Genomic DNA, 20079 nt, shown 5'->3' on the forward strand with positions numbered 1-20079 from the left:
CGGTATATTGATAATTTTTTCTTATGGACCGTCTGACAGCAACTGAATAAAACACAATTTTAGTGCCATACGCGTTTCGCCTTTATTTTCTGCAAGGCATCATCAGTGGCCTGGAATATGTACAATGTTAGCTATTTTATTTACATTTTTGTCACTGTGCTTATAGGTTATAAACAGTTCTGGTGGTTGGTATTTCCTATTAAGTAGTAATGTTTTGAACTGTACTTACAGATTGCGTAGACTGTTTCTTACATATTACGCTCCTGTTGCATTTTTGGTGTTGTTCTTCTTCCTATGAGCGCCAATTTGCTGTTTTTCCACATTCCACAGCACTATGCACTGAACGCTTGTTTTAATGCAATGTTTTGGTTTCTGTTGCCGACTGCCAAATGTTTTTGCCAAAGATCGAATATTACTGCCAAACTTATGAGTGTAACTATTGAAGTATCTGTGGTCTGTTTGTGTATGCATTTGTGTGTGCGTTTGTGTATGTGTATGTGTGTGTGTGTGTGTGTGTGTGTGTGTGTGTGTGTGTGAGTATGAGTGTTTTTTGGTGTGGTATTAATTTAATTTTATTTTATTTTATTGTATTTATTTATTTATTTTTGTTTTTGTCCTGTGTATGTGTGTGTGTGTGTGTTTTGGTGTGATATATATTTTTGTGCTGTGTGTGTGTGTCTGCCTGTATTTTGGTGTTATGTAATTTATTTATTTATTTATTTTTTTTGGGGGGGGGGGCTGTGTGTGTGTGTGTGTGTGTGTGTGTGTGTGTGTGTGATATATATAAAAAAACAAAGATGATGTGACTTACCAAATGAAAGTGCTGGCAGGTCGACAGACACACAAACAAACACAAACATACACACAAAATTCAAGCTTTCGCAACAAACTGTTGCCTCATCAGGAAAGAGGGAGGAGAGGGAAAGACGAAAGGATGTGGGTTTTAAGGGAGAGGGTAAGGAGTCATTCCAACCCCGGGAGCGGAAAGACTTACCTTAGGGGGAAAAAAGGACGGGTATACACTCCCACACACACACATATCCATCAACACATATACAGACACAAGCAGACACATTTAAAGACAAAGAGTTTGGGCAGAGGACATATATATATGTTATCATTTCCTTTATTAAGTGCAGTAGGGAGCCTGTGCTGATGTGTGTTTGTTCATTTATCACATGTTTGTTTTCTGCTATGGCTTTCTGGATGTGGAAGTTTTCTTGCATTTGTATAAGATGTTTGTCATGGTTGCTTATTCTCATTATTTTCATTTCTTGTTCCATGTTTGTAGGATAATGGTTGTAGTGTTTTAAATGGTTTGCAAATGTGGAATGGTTTGTTTCATACTTCCAACATCTGATATGTTCTTTGTATCTTGTTTCAAAATTCCTGCATGTCATGCCTATGTATACTGCATCACAACTTTGACATTCAAGTTTATATATTCCTGATTGTTGGAATTTGTCCCTCTTGGTAGCTGGCTGGCTTAGGTGTGATTGAAGGGTTTGCCCAGGCTTATATGCTATTTTGAAGCCCTGTCTCTTTAGGATGTTTGCAACTCTGTGTGTTAGTTTATGTGTGTAGGTCATGGTATACCATCTGGTTCTTCTCTGTGTGGTGTTGTCATTGTGTGTGTTTGTTGAGTGTGTTTGTAAGTTTTCAGCTTGTGAGTTCTTTTGTATTGTGGAAATGTTGTGTTTGTTTTTTATTTGTGTTTTTATTTTTTGATTGAGCCTGTGTACCACATGTGTGTCATACCCGTTGTTCCTAGCTATTTGTATGATTGCGTTCATTTCTTGTTCATAGTTTCTCTTGCTGAGTGGGATTCTGTTTAATCTATGTAACATGTGTCTTAGTGCTGCAAGTTTCTGGCTGTGGGGGTGGTTGGATGTGGAATGTATTATTGTGTCCGTGGCTGTTGGTTTTCTAAAGATGTTAAATGTATGTTTTCCATTTTCTTTTTTAATTGTAATGTCAAGAAAATTTATTTGATTTTCTTTTTCAAGTGTGAATTTTATGTTCTTATGAGCTTTGTTTATTTCTGAATGGAGTTCGTCTATTTTTTTTTGCTGTCAGACGGTCCATAAGTAAAAATTATCAATATACCGTCAATTCCTAAATTACAGTATTTGTTGTTAAACATGGTACTTCCTTCTAAATTATTTGTTGTATTGTCTAATAATAATTAAAATGTTTCTTTAATAAAATGTTTTTAAAACAAATGAATATGATAGCGTTATTTATTTTAAGCTGCTAACTTCCACAGATGTTTAAATATACATTTCAAACAATAACTTTCATGATTAAAAAATATTTGAAAAATAAACCTAATTTAAGAAATTAAGTACTAAAATAAAGACCAGAGCTAAAATTCAGCAACACGAAAATCAGAAAAGAAAGGACTGTAAAAATGCACAAAAAATTTTTCCAGAAAAAATCTCTTATTATTCTAAAACGGAAGACTGTAATTAAAGATCTTTAACAATGATTAAACCACGAGCTTTTGTATTGAAATAAAAAAATAATAAAATCAGAAAAATTGAGGAATGGAAGAGGTAAAAGACATACTTGTCCTTACTGAAAGCAAATTTTAGAGCGAGGAGTATAGTAGCTGCACTTGACACAGGTTTTGCTCTAAAACTGGACTAATTATGTACGAAAGCAAGGTAGTGATGTCCCGCTACCTGTCGCTTGACTGGTGCTGCCTTCTGTTGTCCATTTATAGGATTAGTTAGAAAGAAGTAGTAGCAAACGTTTGAGCTGTTCAGAGATGAAGATACAATTCACTGGCAAAAAAAGTAGAAAAGAAGCGAACTGGTATTGCTCTGCATGCCAGAACACTTCGTCTTTTCTATACTATAGAAAAGCTGAAGTGTTCTGGCATGAAGAGACTTGTGACATTGCTCAGTAACACATTATTCACTTTTTTTGAAGGTCAATTATACTTTCTGCCATAGATTGCATAATTTTTTATCTATGAAAGAACAACAAAAATATGAAAACTAACTTGAAGCTCGGTCTTTTTTTAACGTGTGTTACACGTTAAGTCATATCAAATGCAAATGTGCCGGTAAAATTTTATATAGTGGCATAAATGACTTATCTTCTGGGCCTGAAATTTTTCAAATGGCTGACCCCCAAGTGTTACGTTTTGAATGAGAGTTATAACGTCCTGTGATTTAAGAAATTCACTGCACATTCTCACACGTAACATACATAATCTTGCGTGGAAATTTACTTTGAAAGTAACGCTCCTCAAGCCACTATTCGTAACATTTTCCAGTGATCTGTTAGAAATGCAAACAATTGCAACGCAAGCACATCGAATGCATGTTAGTTGTTACAGACATACTGCATAATCTTCGACCTAAAGCCTTTCACACTTTTCGGTGTCGGCAAACTGGTCTGTGCATTGTGTAAATTACTCATTTTCTACGCAACTAAACTTTTATTTTGGTGTTATTCTCTGATTTATGTTTCATTGCTGCAGTATTATTCAGCAGTAGTAGGCTAAAGTTCTTTGTCAGCGTATCAGATCTTACACGTCAAACCTACAAAAATTTAACTGAAATCTACAACAATGAAAAATCCCGGAATTCTAAAAAATTCCCGGGTTTTTCCTGGATTTGACCTGGATGAAAAAATTCCCGGGTTTTTCCCGGATCTCCCGGGCCATATACACCCTGATCTAACATGCTTATGAAGTTGTTGTAAGAGTACAAAAAGTTTGGTTAGAAAATTAATTTTGAGAAGATGGAATGTCTATGTCGTGGAGAGGAGGGAAGTAACCCGGACATTGATAGACATATTATCAAACTGTGTAAAAAGTTTAATTACCTGGGTAGTATCTTATTGCATGATGGAAGATATGACAGAGATACCCAACAACAGATCAGGCAGGGAAGGGTGGCTATCCAAAACGAACACTGTACTTTAGGTCCTCAAAAATGAGTTGAAAGGTTAAAATTCATTTATACTAATCCATCATTGAACCAATAACAAGCTATTGAAGTGAGTGTTGGGAGTTCACAGAAAGAAGCAGAAAGACACTTGGGGCTTTAGAAATGGACCACTTCAGAAGTTCCTGTAGAATTTCCCGACTTGACCACATAAGAAATGAGGAAGTAAGAGAAAGGCATAGATTCATTACAGTATTATGGACAAAATAGAAGAAAGATTGCTAGGATGGTTTGCACACATCAAAAGATAGGAAGAAGACAGATGACCCAAGAGAGTACTTTCATGGCAATCACCAGAAAAGAGAAGAAGAGGAAGACCATGGAAAGTGTGGATAAGTGGTATCCAAGAAGGAACGGTGAGAAGAGGAATGGAAGAGGATGATGAAGAATGGTGAGATCGAGACATTTGGCAACAGAGATGCAGGATGCGGTGACAGCTGTAGGACCCCTGCAACATGGAAGAAGTTACTCCATTTTTCATATAAAAGGTAAATGTATTGTAGTTGGTGAAACATACTATCAACCCTCACCCACTTCCATGAAGATATGAAATTATTCACAATTGTGTTCAGCTGCTGACCCCATGTAAACACTCACTGATGTAAGATATGTTATAGTCTTCACAGAAACAGAAACTGTCTGCTGGGTTGTATAAACTAGAAGCATGATTATTGCAGCCATTGGAATCACGTTTCATTATGTAATCAGGTTTACTGTTACTTCGTGGTTTCAGTAACCATCACATAATGTCTCAGAAGACACTATACACACATACAACATCTACGATCTTTCTTTACTACTCTCGATCCATTTAAATCAGATCTGCCACTGTGAAGCCACATAGCCTTCAGGAATACCATTTCTACACTCGTCCTTCTTCAGTGGTAGAAAGGTGACAGTACATCCTAAAACAAACGCTAAACTTGGGCATTGTTGCTTTCTACTGTTGGAACAATGCTCCTCATCCTGATCACTTAGTACCACCCCATTACTTACTATTCTCATTATTCCAGAATAGACCCATTAGTGTTCAGTATGAACAGTAATATTTAATTCTTTCACTACACAGCCCGTGGAAGAGATCTGCATGCTAGTTGCCATGTCTACAGCCATTCGCTAACCCCTTCGGCCAAAAGTCACATACACACATCCAGCTGGTTGTCAAGCTCCAGTAATCTGCCAGAACCAGCCAACATGCCTGCAAACCAGTACTGGCCGGCACATGCTTCATGTGTATGCAAACTTATCAGACAAGGACCAAAACATGCTGGCTTGCTGTCCCTGGTATCTCTGGCAGCTACCACATGATGTGCCAGTCTTACTGGCAGCATACGGTGCCTCGTACACTACAATCAGGTCATGTGCTCCACATGGAAATCTTTCCACCTGCCTATTTAAGATTCCGTTCAACAACCAGCAGGCAGAATTTTCTTAAGTTCTGGGCTTTACACTTGCTGCGACCAGCGGCCGCTCTGGGTTCTACGCCACCTGTGCCCAGTGGCTCACCTGTTGGAGCAGACGCTGAGCTCACAGTAGCTGCTTCGTGTCGACTCTGACACCAGCCTGGACTTGTGGATTAATGGACATTTATGTGCCACGTGGTATTTCTTCTTGTAACTCACAAAACGAAACCAAGAAATACAGATAGTTACTGGGTGAGAGTATTTCTTCTTGTAATTCACTGTGGAGGGTTCATTGTATCATGATCTACTTGGGAGCCAATATTTTCTTCGTGCAACATGTATTGGTCACCTCATAATTGGCTATTGTACCCCCAACCAGTTGTAGGTTAGAACACTAGCATATCAAATTTAACTAAAGATACATCCTCATATTTCTGATACCAGTTTTCCCTATAATGAATGATGTCCTGATTAAAAGGCACAGATTATTGAAAAACACAAAGCCAGTTCACCGCTGATTGCAAAAAACTGCCACAAATTGCGAATTGATATTTCTGGTCTTTTGTTCTCTTAGTAAACTGAACAACTTCTGAGATTTTCCAATGAAATGCAATCTTTGTGTTACATGTTCTTTTTACCCTTTCAACTTGTGTTACCTATCACACACTGCTCGTATTAGTATCATCAAGTTTCTTGAGGCATAGACAATATCATACACATCCTTGGTGACCCACAATTTAAAAATTATATGTATTTGTTTCAAATAATTATGTATCAAGAGAATTTTCTGTTAGGATTATATTCTTTAAATGGAATGTCAAGTGTCCTGGTCTGTTGAAGTTCTCTTAAGGGTCACAGTTCATGATTTTCATTTAATTAACATTAGCTATAACATCGGATCAGAACATGTATATTTGGTTGCCTCATAGCTCATGTTTCCAAAAACCTTGATCATGTCTACACATAGGCAAATTTTAGTTAAAGAAATTCATTACGACTAATCACAAAAAGTCAGTTAGAGTGTCTTGTAACTTTATGCAGCAACTGTGAAAGCTTTCCTAAAATCAAGAAAAATGTGCTCTCTTACCATATGATCATCATCTAATGACAATCAATTTAGCTTTAGGAAAGGTCAAGGCACCAGACAGGTCGTCCTGGCAACAACGAAAGTAAAAGGAAGGTTCAAGAGCAGGGATTTAAATTCCAGGCGAGAAAATATCGATGATAAGATTTTCCAATAACACTGGTATTCTCAGTGAAGGTGAAGAAAAATCACAAGATCTGTTGAATGAACTGAACACTCTAATAAACACAGAATACAGATTGAGCAAGCTGAGGAAAGACAAAAGTAATGAGAAGTAGCAGAAATGAGAATAGTAAGAAACTTAACGTGAAAATTGGAGATGATTAAGTTAATGGAGTTAAGGAATTCTGCTACCTTGGAAGCAAAATAACTTATAAATGACAAAACAAAGAGGACATAAAAATCAGACTAGCCCAGGCAAAGAGGGCATTCATGGCCAAAAGAAGTCTAGTAGTATCAAACATAGGCCTTAATTTTAGGGAGAAAACTCTGAGAATGTATAATTGGAGGGCAGTGCTGTTTGGTAATGAATAACGGGCTGTGGGAAAACAGGAACAGATGAGAACTGAAGCGTCTAAGATGTGCTGCTACAGAAGAACATTGAAAATTAGGAGGGCCGAGGAAGTCCTCCACAGAATCAGTGAATAACCCCAGCATATGGAGTAGACTGGCAGGAAAAAAGGGCAGGATGGTAGGACATACATTCAGAGATCAGGTAACAACTTCCACAGTAGTAGCGGGCGCCATAGAGGATACAAATTGTAGATGAAGACACAGACTGGAATACAAACAACAAATAACTGAAAGTGTAGATTGAAAATGCTACTATGAGACGAAGAGGTTGGCACATGGGGGGAATTTGTGGTGGGTGACGTCAGACCAGTCAGTAGGGGTGGGGGGTGGAAATTGCACTCTCCTTGAGCACAGGGGGATCAATGAACAAGTGAAACTCAATTCCAACCCACAAAAGATTTTTTCATATTTAAATAAGCCAATGACAAAGAAGGCACTCTAACACAATAAGAAGTTTCCATTTTATTTTTATAATTAAACTCCTCTGCAACAAAACTGAGCTAGCAATCCGTTTTCTACATGGATATCACTAACCAATTCAGAAAAAATATTACAAGAAGTGCAAAAATGTAAACTATGAAGTGAAAATACAGAAAATTTCTTAAAAGTACTTACACTATATATGTCTTGTGTATTTCTTGACCGTTAAAACCAATGACTACACTGACAAGAGCAATATCAATTATTTGTAAAACTTAATACCTGCTCAGAGGCTTCATCTTTAGTGTCTGGATAAATTCAGTATCATAATTGAGTAGCTTCAGTTTGTCATGAAGCTCTTCCATGACAATAAATGGCATGAATGCAAGACCTGGCCCCACATCTTGTTTCTCTGGAGTACGCGGCACGTGATCATCATCATCCTCCATATTTTGGTGTACCTGCACAACAAAATGACACTACATGAACACAGAACAAAGTACTACTTATTCTTGTGAGACCCATTAAAAGGAGTATGGTATGTTCATGATTACAAGAAATACTGACATCAAACATTAAACAATGGAAAATCTGGGATGGAATATCAACAATACAAATCAGGACAGACTGCTACTTACATAAAGAGGAGACATTCAAAATGGCTCTGAGCACTATGGGACTCAACTGCTCAGGTCATTAGTCCCCTAGAACTTAGAACTAGTTAAACCTAACTAACCTAAGGACATCACACACATCCATGCCCGAGGCAGGATTCGAACCTGCGACCGTAGCGGTCTCGCGGTTCCGGACTGCAGCGCCAGAACCGCGCGGCCACTTTGGCCGGCAGACATTCAAAAGTTAACAGAACTGGAGTAGGTGGCACCAACCCATCCCACTACCACTTACTCCAGTTCTGTCACAGACATTACCTACCCCATCGAAGGCAGGGCCACCTGGGAAGGCAGCCATGTGGTTTACCAACTTACCTACAGTCACTTTGTGGCATTCTAAAAGGACATGACAACTATAAGCTCTGCATGTGCACGAATGGCCACTGTCAACAAGTGTCCAGGGACAATCACTGTGCAGAATTCTTAAAGTACACGATAACTATAAGCCGTCCGTGGGCACGAATGGCCACTGCCAACAAGTGTCCAGGGACAGCTGGACCACCCAGTTGCTGAGCATACAGACAAAACACCGTGTACTTGACTTCCACGACTGCGTCACACCCTGTGCCATCTGGCTTCTTCCCACCAACACTACCTTTTTCTGAATAATGCAGGTTGGAACTCTTCCTGCAACATATCCTTAACTGTTGCAACCCCCTGATCTCAATCTCTACTAGTCCTCCTCCTCCATCTGCCTCTATCCCCAACACTGCTTCCAGTGCAGCCTCACACATGCCTTCTATTACCCTAACACACCTGCATAGTACTTTCCCCTTATCTGCTTGTCTCCTCTTCCTTTTTTCCCCTAAGCACAGCCTTCCAATGCCACACCTAACAGCACACCATCCTGTTCTCACCATGTACCTGCAATTGTTGATATTAACCATTAATGGTTAACATGTGCTGTTAATTAGGTTTCGGTATCAATATATGTTCGAAAGTCAGTCGCTGATCAACCCAGGAAGACCATAATGCAGTACAAATTTAGTAATAGGAGGGAAATTTGCTAGTTATTAGACTCAAATGAATGTAACAACAAGCAAAGCTTCACATTCTGACCCAGATGGGACAACTGGGATAAACTTAGGACAGGGTCATCCTCTGCCACCGGTGGCACTTGATGCGGTATGGAAGGTTGTGGTGTCAGTACACTACAGTCCTGGCCATTGTCGGCTTTCCTGACTTTGGAGCTTTTACTTCTCACTCAAGTAGCCTCTCTATTGGCCTTACGAGACTGAGTGCATCCCATTCCAGTTGTCCCACTGAGCAAAACTCGCCTGCTGCACAGGGAATCAAATCCATATCCTCTGCACAGCAGCTGGACAGGTGGAACACTGAGCTACAGGGGTGGACCATTGAACATTTTTTCATAATTTTCTTTTCAACTGCTAACACACATTATACTCTTTTAAATCTTTGTACCCTGTTTTGTATAACATGCAGATTTTATTATCATTATCTATTCATTATGTGAACAGATTATTTTCATCTATGAAGTAAGAGGCTCAATCTAGCGTAACTACCACGATTCTTTTCTTTTTCAAAAGCAATTTTCAGCCAGACTGCTAATATTATTTGAGTGCTGAGTGTTGTTTAACGAAGAGTTATATGACTACAGAATTAATTCCTTTCAGAGTCAATAATGAAGTTATTCCATTCTTTTCCACTACTGGCTTTAAGAATGAGAACATTTCTGTCACTTTCAAACTGCAATGAGTTAATATAAAATATTCGAAGGATGTCATTATGCCCACTGTCATTTTGAGAGGCCTGAACATAATGAACACAGATGAACACCATGTATTGTTCTTGCTATGAATTCTGTACAAGAAATCCTTTATTTTAAAAAAAATAATAATCTCTCTCTCTCTCTCTCTCTCTCTCTCTCTCTCACACACACACACACACACACATACACACACACACACAGACACACAGTCATATTTTATGTAACCATCAGTTTGTGTTGTTGTTGTTGTTTTGGTCTTCAGTCCTGAGACTGGTTTGATGCATCTCTCCATATCATACAGTAAAGCTGCATGCCCTCGAGAAAAATTACGGCCGTAGTTTCCCCTTGCTTTCAGTCGTTTGCAGTACCAGCACAGCAAGGCCATTTTGGTTTGTGTTACAAGGCCAGGTCAGTCAATCATACAGACTGTTGCCCCTGCAACTACTGAAAAGGCTGCTGCCCTTCTTCAGGAATCACACGGGCCTCTCAACAGATACCCCTCCATTGTGGTTGCACCTATGGCAAGGTCCATGGTTTGTATATGAAGCCAAAAATTTATGACTCATTCTTTTGCACAGCCATCTGCGAAACATATAACACTGGAATTTACCATGGTAGCAGTAACAGTTTTTATGTTAAGTTTAGCACTTAATCAGGTTCGATTCCAAATGGTACAGATGTGCTCAGCAACTGTGTTTATTGAAGGTTGTGAAAATGTATAGCAAGCAGTCTCTAATACTCTATTTATGATAGGTCTCGATTTCAACCACTGTATGTCTATCATCAGTGCAGTAAGATGCAAGTCGAATAATTTTTTTGCTTGTCAATTCAGATAGCCCCTGCTAGACTATCGATGGCAATATTTCACTCCACACAGCGTTAAGCGAAATACTGACATGGATAGACCAGCAGGAGCTGTTTGAATGGACAAGTAAAAATGATGATTTGATTTGCATCCCTGACATGGGGTTCTGCATGACTTTTCCATAACTCTCCCCTTTCCTAAACCTTTCTAGTCTTTTTCTTTCATCCCTCTTCCTTTCCCTTCAACCCTTCTGCCAGAACAAGGAGCCACTAGCTCTGAAAGTTTGTGTATTTCTATATGCTTTATGTATGTTTTCTCCTGCCTCCATTTATTGAGTAGATTATTTATTTGTTAAAGTATATTAAAAAATTGGTATGAGAAGTGTTGAAGTTTTTAAATTTTCTAATCAGCATTCAGCCTTGGTTTCTAGTCAGCCTTGGTTACCATGGTTGCATGGAACCTGATAAATAAATAAATATTTTATTTTTGTAATTTAGTAATGATGACATGCAAGTTGGAATTTAAGGTAATTATCAGGTAGTACCAATGTGCAAAGAGACAAAATACTGAAATCAAGAGGAAGGATGATGAATGTTTGATGTTCCCTGGGGCTGTAAATAATGTGAAAGTGGATACAACAAGAGGTAGGTCAGTTGAGAAAGAATGAATACCCCTAAAAAAGTGATCACAGAAATCAGACAGTATCTGAAGAACCTGTGGGAAACAGAAGACATACTTCAATTAGTCAATGAAAGAAAGAAATGCAAAAAAGTTCATAGTAAGAAGGGAGTACCGCAACATAAGTCACCTATATATGAATTACGTTGGAAGTGCAAGGAAGCTAAAGTAAAATGACTGCAGGAAAAATGTGGATAAACCAAAAAGAAAATGGTCATCAGAAGGACTTATTCAGCATATATGAAACTAAAAGAAAAGGTGTCAACATTAAAAGCAAGAAATTCCACTTTTGAATACCAAGGAGGGAGCAGATAGGTGGAAAGAGTACAATGAGGGGAGGGAGGATCAGTCTTGTAATGTTACAGATGAAAAAATGGGTATTGATTTGGAAGACAACCCCCCATGAATTACAAACCTTGCCGAAGTGGGATGGTCGCATACCTCAACGATACATAACATAGGGATATCCACAGAGGGGCCAGACTTACTCATAGTTCCTGAAGATGAGCAGCAGCCTTTTCAGCAGCTGCAGTGGCAACAGTCTAAATGAATGGCTGATTTGGTCTAGTAAGTTTAGTCAACATGGCCTTGTTATGGTGGTACTGCAAACAGTTGAAAGTAAGGAGAAACTGTAGTCGTTATTCTTTTTTACAAGGGTGTGCAGCTTTATTGTATGACTTAAGATGATGCAATCCTCTTTTCTAAACTATTTCAGAGGTACAATAATCCCCCATTCGTATCTCCAGGTGGGTACTACTCATGACAAAAACAAAACCGGCATTCTAGAGATTGGAGCATGGAATGTTAGATCCACTTATAGGGTAGGAAAGTTAGAGAATTTAAAAAAGAGAAACGGACAGATTTAAGACAGACATAGTGGGAAACAGTGGAGTTGAAGAAGCAGGAAGAACAGGACTTCTGGTAACATGAGTACAGAATTATAAATACAAAATCTAATAGGGGTAATACAGGAGTAGGCCTAATGATGACTAACAAAACAGAACCATGTTTGAGCTACCACAAAGAGCGTTGTTGTTGTTGTGGTGTTCAGTCCTGAGACTGATTTGATGCAGCTCTCCGTGCTACTCTATCCTGTGCAAGCTTCTTCATCTCCCAGTACCTACTGCAACCTACATCCTTCTGAATCTGCTTAGTGTATTCATCTCTTGGTCTCCCTCTACGATTTTTACCCTCCACGCTGCCCTCCAATACTAAATACTAAACTGGTGATCCCTTGATGCCTCAGAAAATGTCCTACCAACCAATCCCTTCTTCTGGTCAAGTTGTGCCACAAACTTCTCTTCTCCCCAATCCTATTCAATACTTCCTCATTAGTTATGTGATCTACCCATCTAATCTTCAGCATCTTCTTCTGTAGGACCACATTTCGAAAGCTTCTATTCTCTTCTTGTCCAAACTATTTATCGTCCATGTTTCACTTCCATACATGGCTACACTCCATACAAATACTTTCAGAAATGACTTCCTGACACTTAAATCTATACTCGATGTTAACAAATTTCTCTTCATCAGAAACGCTTTCCTTCCCATTGCCAGTCTACATTTTATATCCTCTCTACTTTGACCATCATCAGTTATTTTGCTCCCCAAATAGCAAAACTCCTTTACTACTATAAGTGTCTCATTTCCTAATCTAATTCCCTCAGCATCACCCGACTTAATTCAATTACATTCCATTACCCTCGTTTTGCTTTTGTTGAAGTTCATCTCATATCCTCCATTCAAGACACCATCCATTCCATTCAACTGCTCTTCCAAGTCCTTTGCTGTCTCTGACAAAATTACAATGTCATCAGCGAACCTCAAAGTTTTTATTTCTTCTCCATGGATTTTAATACCTACTCTGAACTTTTCTTTTGTTTCCTTCACTGCTTGCTCAATATACAGAGATTGAATAACATCGAGGAGAGACTACAACCCTGTCTCACTCCCTTCCCAACCACTGCTTCCCTTTCATGTCCCTCGACTCTTATAACTGCCATCTGGTTTCTGTACAAATTGTAAATAGCCTTTCGCTCCCTGTATTTTACCCCTGCCACCTTCAGAATTTGAAAGAGAGTATACCAGTCAACATTGTCAAAAGCTTTCTCTAAGTCTACAAATGCTAGAAATGTAGGTTTGCCCTTCCTTAATCTAGCTTCTAAGATAAGTCGTAGGGTCAGTATTACCTCACGTGTTCCAACATTTCTACGGAATCCAAACTGATCTTTCCTGAGGTCGGCTTCTACTAGTTTTTCCATTCGTCTGCAAAGAATTTGCGTTAGTATTTTGCAGCTGTGACTTATTAAACTGATAGTTCGGTAATTTTCACATCTGTCAACACCTGCTTTCTTTGGGATTGGAATTATTATGTTCTACTTGACGTCTGAGGCTATTTCACCTGTTTCATACATCTTGCTCACCATATGGTAGAGTTTTGTCAGGACTGGCTCTCCCAAGGCTGTCAGTAGTTCCAATGGAATGTTGTCTACTCCGGGGGCCTTGTTTCGACTCAAGTCTTTCAGCGCTCTGTCAAACTCTTCACACAGTATCGTGTCTCCCATTTCATCTTCATCTACATCCTCTTCCATTTCCATAATATTGTCTTCAAGTACATTGCCCTTGTATAGACCCTCTATATACTCATTCCACCCTTCTGCTTTCCCTTCTTCGCTTAGAATTGGGTTTCCATCTGAGCTCTTGATGTTCATACAAGTGGTTCTCTTTTCTCCAAAGGCCTCTTTAATTTTCCTGTAGGCAGTATCTATCTTACCCCTAGTGAGATAAGCCTCTACATCCTTACATTTGTCCTCTAGCCATCCCAGCTTAGCCATTTTGCACTTCCTGTCGATCTCATTTTTGAGACGTTTGTATTCCTTTTCGCCTGCTTCATTTACTGCATTTTTATATTTTCTCCATTCATCAATTAAATTCAATATTTCTTCTGGTACCCAAGGATTTCTACTAGCCCTTGTCTTTTTACCTACTTGATCCTCTGCTGCATTCACTACTTCATCCCTCAGAGCTACCCATTCTTCTTCTACTGTATTTCTTTCCCCATTCCTGTCAAGTGTTCCTTTATGCTCTCCCTGAAACTCTGTACAAGCTCTGGTTTAGTCAGTTTATCCAGGTCCCATCTCCTTAAATTCTCACCTTTTTGCAGTTTCTTCAGTTTTAATCTACAGTTCATAACCAATAGATTATGGTCAGAGTCCACATCGGCCCTGGAAATGTCTTACAATTTAAAACCTGGTTTCTAAATCTCTGTCTTACCATTTTATAATCTATCTGATACCTTTTAGTATCTCCAGGATTCTTCCAGGTATACAACCTTCTTTTATGATTCTTGAACCAAGTGTTAGCTATGATTAAGATGTGCTCTGTGCAAAATTCTACCAGGTGGCTTCCTCTTTCATTTCTCTCCCCCAATCTATATTCACCCACTATGTTTCCTTCTCTCTCTTTTCCTGCTCTCGAATTCCAGTCACCCATGACTATTAAATTTTCGTCTCCCTTCAGTACCTGAATAATTTCTTTTATCGCATCATACATTTCATCAATTTCTTCATCATCGGCAGAGCTAGTTGGCAAATACACTTGTACTACTGGGCTTCGTGTCTATCTTGGCCACAATAATGCGTTCACTATGCTGTTGGTAGTAGCTTACCCGCACTCCTATTTTTTTATTCATTATTAAACCTACTCCTGCATTACCCCTATTTGATTTTGTGTTTATAACTCTGTAGTCACCTGACCAGAAGTCTTGTTCCTCCTGTCACCGAACTTCACAAATTCCCACTATTTCTAACTTTAACCTATCCATTTCCCTTTTAAATTTTCTAACCTACCTGACCGATTAAGGGATCTGACATTCCACGCTCCAATCCATAGAACGCCAGTTTTCTTTCTCTTGATAACGACATCCTCTTGAGTAGTCCCCGCCCGGAGATCCGAATGGGGGACTATTTTACCTCCGGAATATTTTACCCAAGAGGACGCAATCATCATCATTTAATCATACAGTAAAGCCGCATGCCCTCTGGAAAAATTACAGCCGTAGTTTCCCCTTGCTTTCAGCCATTCGCAGTAGCAGCACAGCCAGGCCGTTTTGGTTATTGTTAAAAGGCCAGATCAGTCAATCATCCAGACTGTTGCCCTTGCAACTACTGAAAAGGCTGCTGCCCCTCTTCAGGAACCACACGTTTGTCTGGCCTCTCAACAGATACCCCTCCGTTGTGGTTACACCTACGGTACGGCTATCTGTATCGCTGAGGCACGCAAGAGCATAGTGAATGCATTATCGTCACCAAGAGAGACGTGAAGCAAACACGCACTGAGACACAAAGCAAACACCCACCACAAAGTAGAAATGTATGCTTGAAAAAATATTGTGATGAGATAAAGAAGTTATACAGACAGTTAAAGGAGACAAAAATTCAGTTGTGGCAGGTGACTAGAATTTGGTGGTAGAAAAAGGAAAAATATTAGAAGAATTTTTGCATAGAGGCAAACCAATATTTATAGTGTTTCTAGATTTATAAAAAAAAATTGGCAATGTTGACTGGTGTACACCATTTAAAACTCTGAAGGTGGCAGGGATACAATAAAAAGGAAAGAATGGCTGTCTGCAACTTGTACACAAGCTAAACTACAGTTACAAGAGTCAAAGGACATGAAAGGGAAGCAGAAGTATAAAAGGGAGTGAAACAGGGTTGTAGCTTGCCCTCTATGTTACTCAATCTATACAGTGAGCAGGCACTAAAGAAAACCAAGGGGAAATTTGGAAAGGGAGTTCAGAAGAAATAAAAACAATTTGGTTTGCCAATGACATTGTAATTTTCTCAGCTACAACAAAGGGCTTGGAAGAGCAGTTTCAATAAAATCAGGCAATGCAGAGGGAGTCTCATTACGAAATGAGACACTAAACTTAGTAATCGATAAGTTGTATTATGCGGGCAGCAAAATAACTACTGACGTCCAAAGTAGAGAAGATATAAAATGCACATTGGTAACAGCAAGAAAAGCATCTCTGAAAAAAGAGGAATTCGTTAACATCCCTTATAAATGGAAGTATTAGGGGAAAAAAAGAGGTTTGGAATGTAGTCTTGTATGGAAGTGAAACTGGACAATAGTCAATTCAAACAAGAAGAAGACAGAAGCTTTTGAAATGTGATGCTATGTAATAATGTTGAAGATTAATTGGATCGATTGAATAACAAATAAGAAGAAAAAGAATTGAGTTGGGGGGAAAAATGAAACTTGTGGCACATTTGGTTAAAAGAAGGAATCGATGGACAGGACACATCCAGAAGCGTCAAGGAATTGTCAGTTTGGTACAGGAAGAAGTGTGAGGGTTAAAAATTGTAGACATGTAGAGGGAGACCAGGCTTGCACAGGATATACTAGTGTGGAGAGCTGCATCAAACCAGTCTTTGGACTGAAAACTACAACAAAAACAAGCGGGATCCAATATTAGAATCAGAGTTTCACAGAGCTTTGGAAGACATGTGATCAAACAATGCAGAAGGGATAGATAACAAATCACTCTAATTTCTAAAGCCACTGTGGGAAGTGGTAACCAAACAATTATTCAAGTTAGTGTGTAGAATATAGGAGATTGGAGATATGCCAGCTGACTTTCAGAGAAATACTGTATCTTCAATACAATTCCAAAAATAAGCAAGGCCCTAAAATGAGTGACTGTTGCATAATCAGCTTAAAATTCATGCATCCACGTTGCTGACAAGAATAATGTACAGCAGAATGGAAAATAAAATTGAAGATCTCTTAAATGACAATTGGTTTGGCTTTAGGGGAGATAGAAGCACAAAAAACGCAGCCCTGACATTGTGCTTGGGGACGGAAACAAAACTTTAAAAAAATCTAGACACCTGTGCAGGATTTGGCGACCTACAAAACACATTCAACAATGTAAAAGGGTGCAGGATGTTTGAAACCACCAGATAAATAAATACTTTTAAGAGGGATAAGACGGGTAATATACAAGAGCTACAGGAACCCAGAGAGAGAGAGATAAAAATGTAAGACCAAGAGAGAAGTGCTCAGATTTTACTACTCCTCCAGTTAACCTGTATACTGAAGGCGAGATGAAGGAAACATAAGAAAATTTCGGCAGTGGGATTAAAATTCAGGGTGGAAGGATATAAGTGATGCAATGCACAGATGACAATCTCATCCACTTGAAAGTGAGGAAGTATTACAGGATCTTCAGATAACAGTTTACTGAACACACAGTATGATTGGAGAATGAACCAAAGAAAGACAAAAAGTGTTCGTTAGTTGTGGAAATAAAATTAGCAACAAACTTGACATCAAGATTGGGGACCACATATAAGTTGAATTAAAGGAATTCTGCTATCTTTGGAAGGGACGTAATAGATTATGGATCAAGTAAGAGCACATAAGAAGCATATCAGCACAGCAAAAGAGAGCATTCCTGGGAAAAGAAGTCTAATAGTATCAAACAGACAGTTATATTCTAGAAAATTTCTGAGTCTGTAATAAAAGCTTCTTGGATTTCCAGCCGTGTCAGGTGATTCAAATCCCATGAGCTTCTGACTGAGCTTTCCTTGGCTACTGTCAATGGCAACTGTCATAAGCTTGTGAGATTTTTAACCACCTGACTCAGCTGGAAACCCGAGAAGATTTTATTAATTCATATCGCCACGGGATCATACATCCATACTATGTGAAACTGTACTTCTACGGTAGTGCATTGTCTGGAAGTTAATCATGGACAGTGGGAAAAACCGAAAAAGTAAGAGAACTGAAATGTTTGAGAAGTGCTGTTATGGAAGAATACTGAAATTCAAGTGAATTGATAACAACAGAAATGAGGAGGTTCTCAATAGAACCAGCAAGAGAAGGCACATGTGGGAAATACCAAGGAAAAGAAGTGGTAGAGGGTAGGACTAGTGTTACTGTGCTGTGTGGGCCTGTTTTGATCTCAATAGTTTCCACTCACTATTAGCCTCTCTGGTTGCAATAGCTTCTCGAGCGGTTTGTTCCCTGCAGAGCACAGATCTGTGGGCCAATATTTAACTGCTGTCAAGGCCAGGAGGTGCTCTCAAAGTGATGGGCGGCTGAGAAGTGTGTTTGACAGTGGCTGGAGAAAGGGTTGTGATGTCGTGGCTGACAGCATCCTTCGCCCGCTGCAAAAAGTTGCATTTTTGGTCACTGCACATTCGGTTGGGGCCGTGAAGACTGCTCATTGAAAAAGCTATATCTGCGCAATACACAGAACCCCAAATGTTCTTGACATTTTTTTAATTTCATTCAGTCATTTCTGAAAGTCATGTAATACCCACCAACAGTTCTTGGAAATTAATTTTATTAATTCCAGGGGTAGCTGCTCAGATTGTCTTGCATGTTTTAATAAATTGGTTTCTGTTTTTCATACATATGTTAATAAATTTGTGGCCCAGTATCCTTCCAGTCAACACCAACTCTCTTTCACATTGCTGTTACAACATCATGGAATAACGGAGGGACCGAGCGAGGTGACGCAGTGGTTAGACACTGGACTCGCATTCGGGAGGACAACGGTTCAATCCCGCATCCGACTAACCTGATTTAGGTTTTCGCTGAATTCCCTAAATCGCTCTAGGTAAATGCCGGGATGGTTCCTTTGAAATGGACGGACGACTTCCTTCCCCATCCTTCCCTAATACGATGAGACCGATGACCTTGCGGTCTCATCTCCTTCCCCAAACAACACAACGCAATAACGGAGGGAGCCACAGAGGGTGAAAATTGTAAGCGTAGATAGTGGTTGGAGTACATTCACCAAATAAAGTGAGGACACTGTGCAAAAAAGTCCTACTCTGCAATAAAGAAATTGATCCTAAGACAAGATCATGGACGGGTGCTGCATCAAACCAATCAGAATAAAAGACAATAATGTACTCAACAGATATCTACTTAATACAAGAGTTCACGATGGGAGGAACCCCCCAATGTATACAGCCACTGTAAAGAAACCGACCACTGCATAACAGATGTAAAACAAAGCATAGCATTACAATAGAAAGATGCTGCGTGAAACAGCTGTTAAGAGGACAATGTGTGCAGCCTTCAACAACTACAGTAGCAGAATATTATTGAGAGATCTCTCACAAAACCCAAAGAAATTCTGGTTATCCATAAAGCCTGTTTGTCTACACCTACATATATACAACAAAAGCCACCAAATGCTGCATGGTAGAGGATACCTTGTACCACTACAAGCCAGTTCCTTTCCTGTTTCACTCGCATAGAGAGCAAGGGAAAACAATTGTCTATACACCTTCATATGAGCACTAATTTCTCTTCCCTCATCTTTACGGTTCTTACACAAAATGTATAAAGCTTCTACTGAACATGTAAATCCACAGCTTCAGGAATCACTCATGCGATGGGTAGTGCCACACATGGCATGGTCCACATCTGAATGATTCCAGTAGGATGTTACTTGTATAACTAATTTCTAGAAGCAGAACACTTTCTGCCCAGTCTTTGTGATTTACGATACTTTCAACCAGGCTTTGTTTAGATCATTGTTTCCCAACCTGTGGTTTGCAAATCCATAGGGGGTTCGCAAAATATTTCGAAGAGTTCGCCAAAACTCCTTTCCATAATGGTGGGTTTTGAGGTTAGGCCTATTACTGTTTTGTTCGTTTCTGTTGCGTTAATAATAATAATAATACTTTAAAATTAATTGACCCAATAATGGTCCTTGTTACATACATGTGACATTGG

At 39.2% G+C, this 20079-nt stretch overlaps 1 protein-coding gene across 2 annotated transcripts in view; it reads right to left on the minus strand.

The window, feature by feature from the left end:
• Nucleotides 1-20079, minus strand: part of LOC124619778 (intraflagellar transport protein 57 homolog) — a 172496-nt gene that overhangs the window by 135912 nt on the left and 16505 nt on the right. For both annotated transcript variants that reach the window (XM_047146365.1, XM_047146364.1), the window contains exon 2: nt 7722-7900. In XM_047146365.1, the coding sequence (XP_047002321.1) occupies nt 7722-7888 (167 nt within the window). In that variant the 5' untranslated portion in view covers nt 7889-7900. The remainder of the gene's footprint in view (nt 1-7721; nt 7901-20079) is intronic.

Source organism: Schistocerca americana, chromosome 6, assembly GCF_021461395.2.
Source record: "Schistocerca americana isolate TAMUIC-IGC-003095 chromosome 6, iqSchAmer2.1, whole genome shotgun sequence".
Classification (NCBI taxonomy): domain Eukaryota; kingdom Metazoa; phylum Arthropoda; class Insecta; order Orthoptera; family Acrididae; genus Schistocerca; species Schistocerca americana.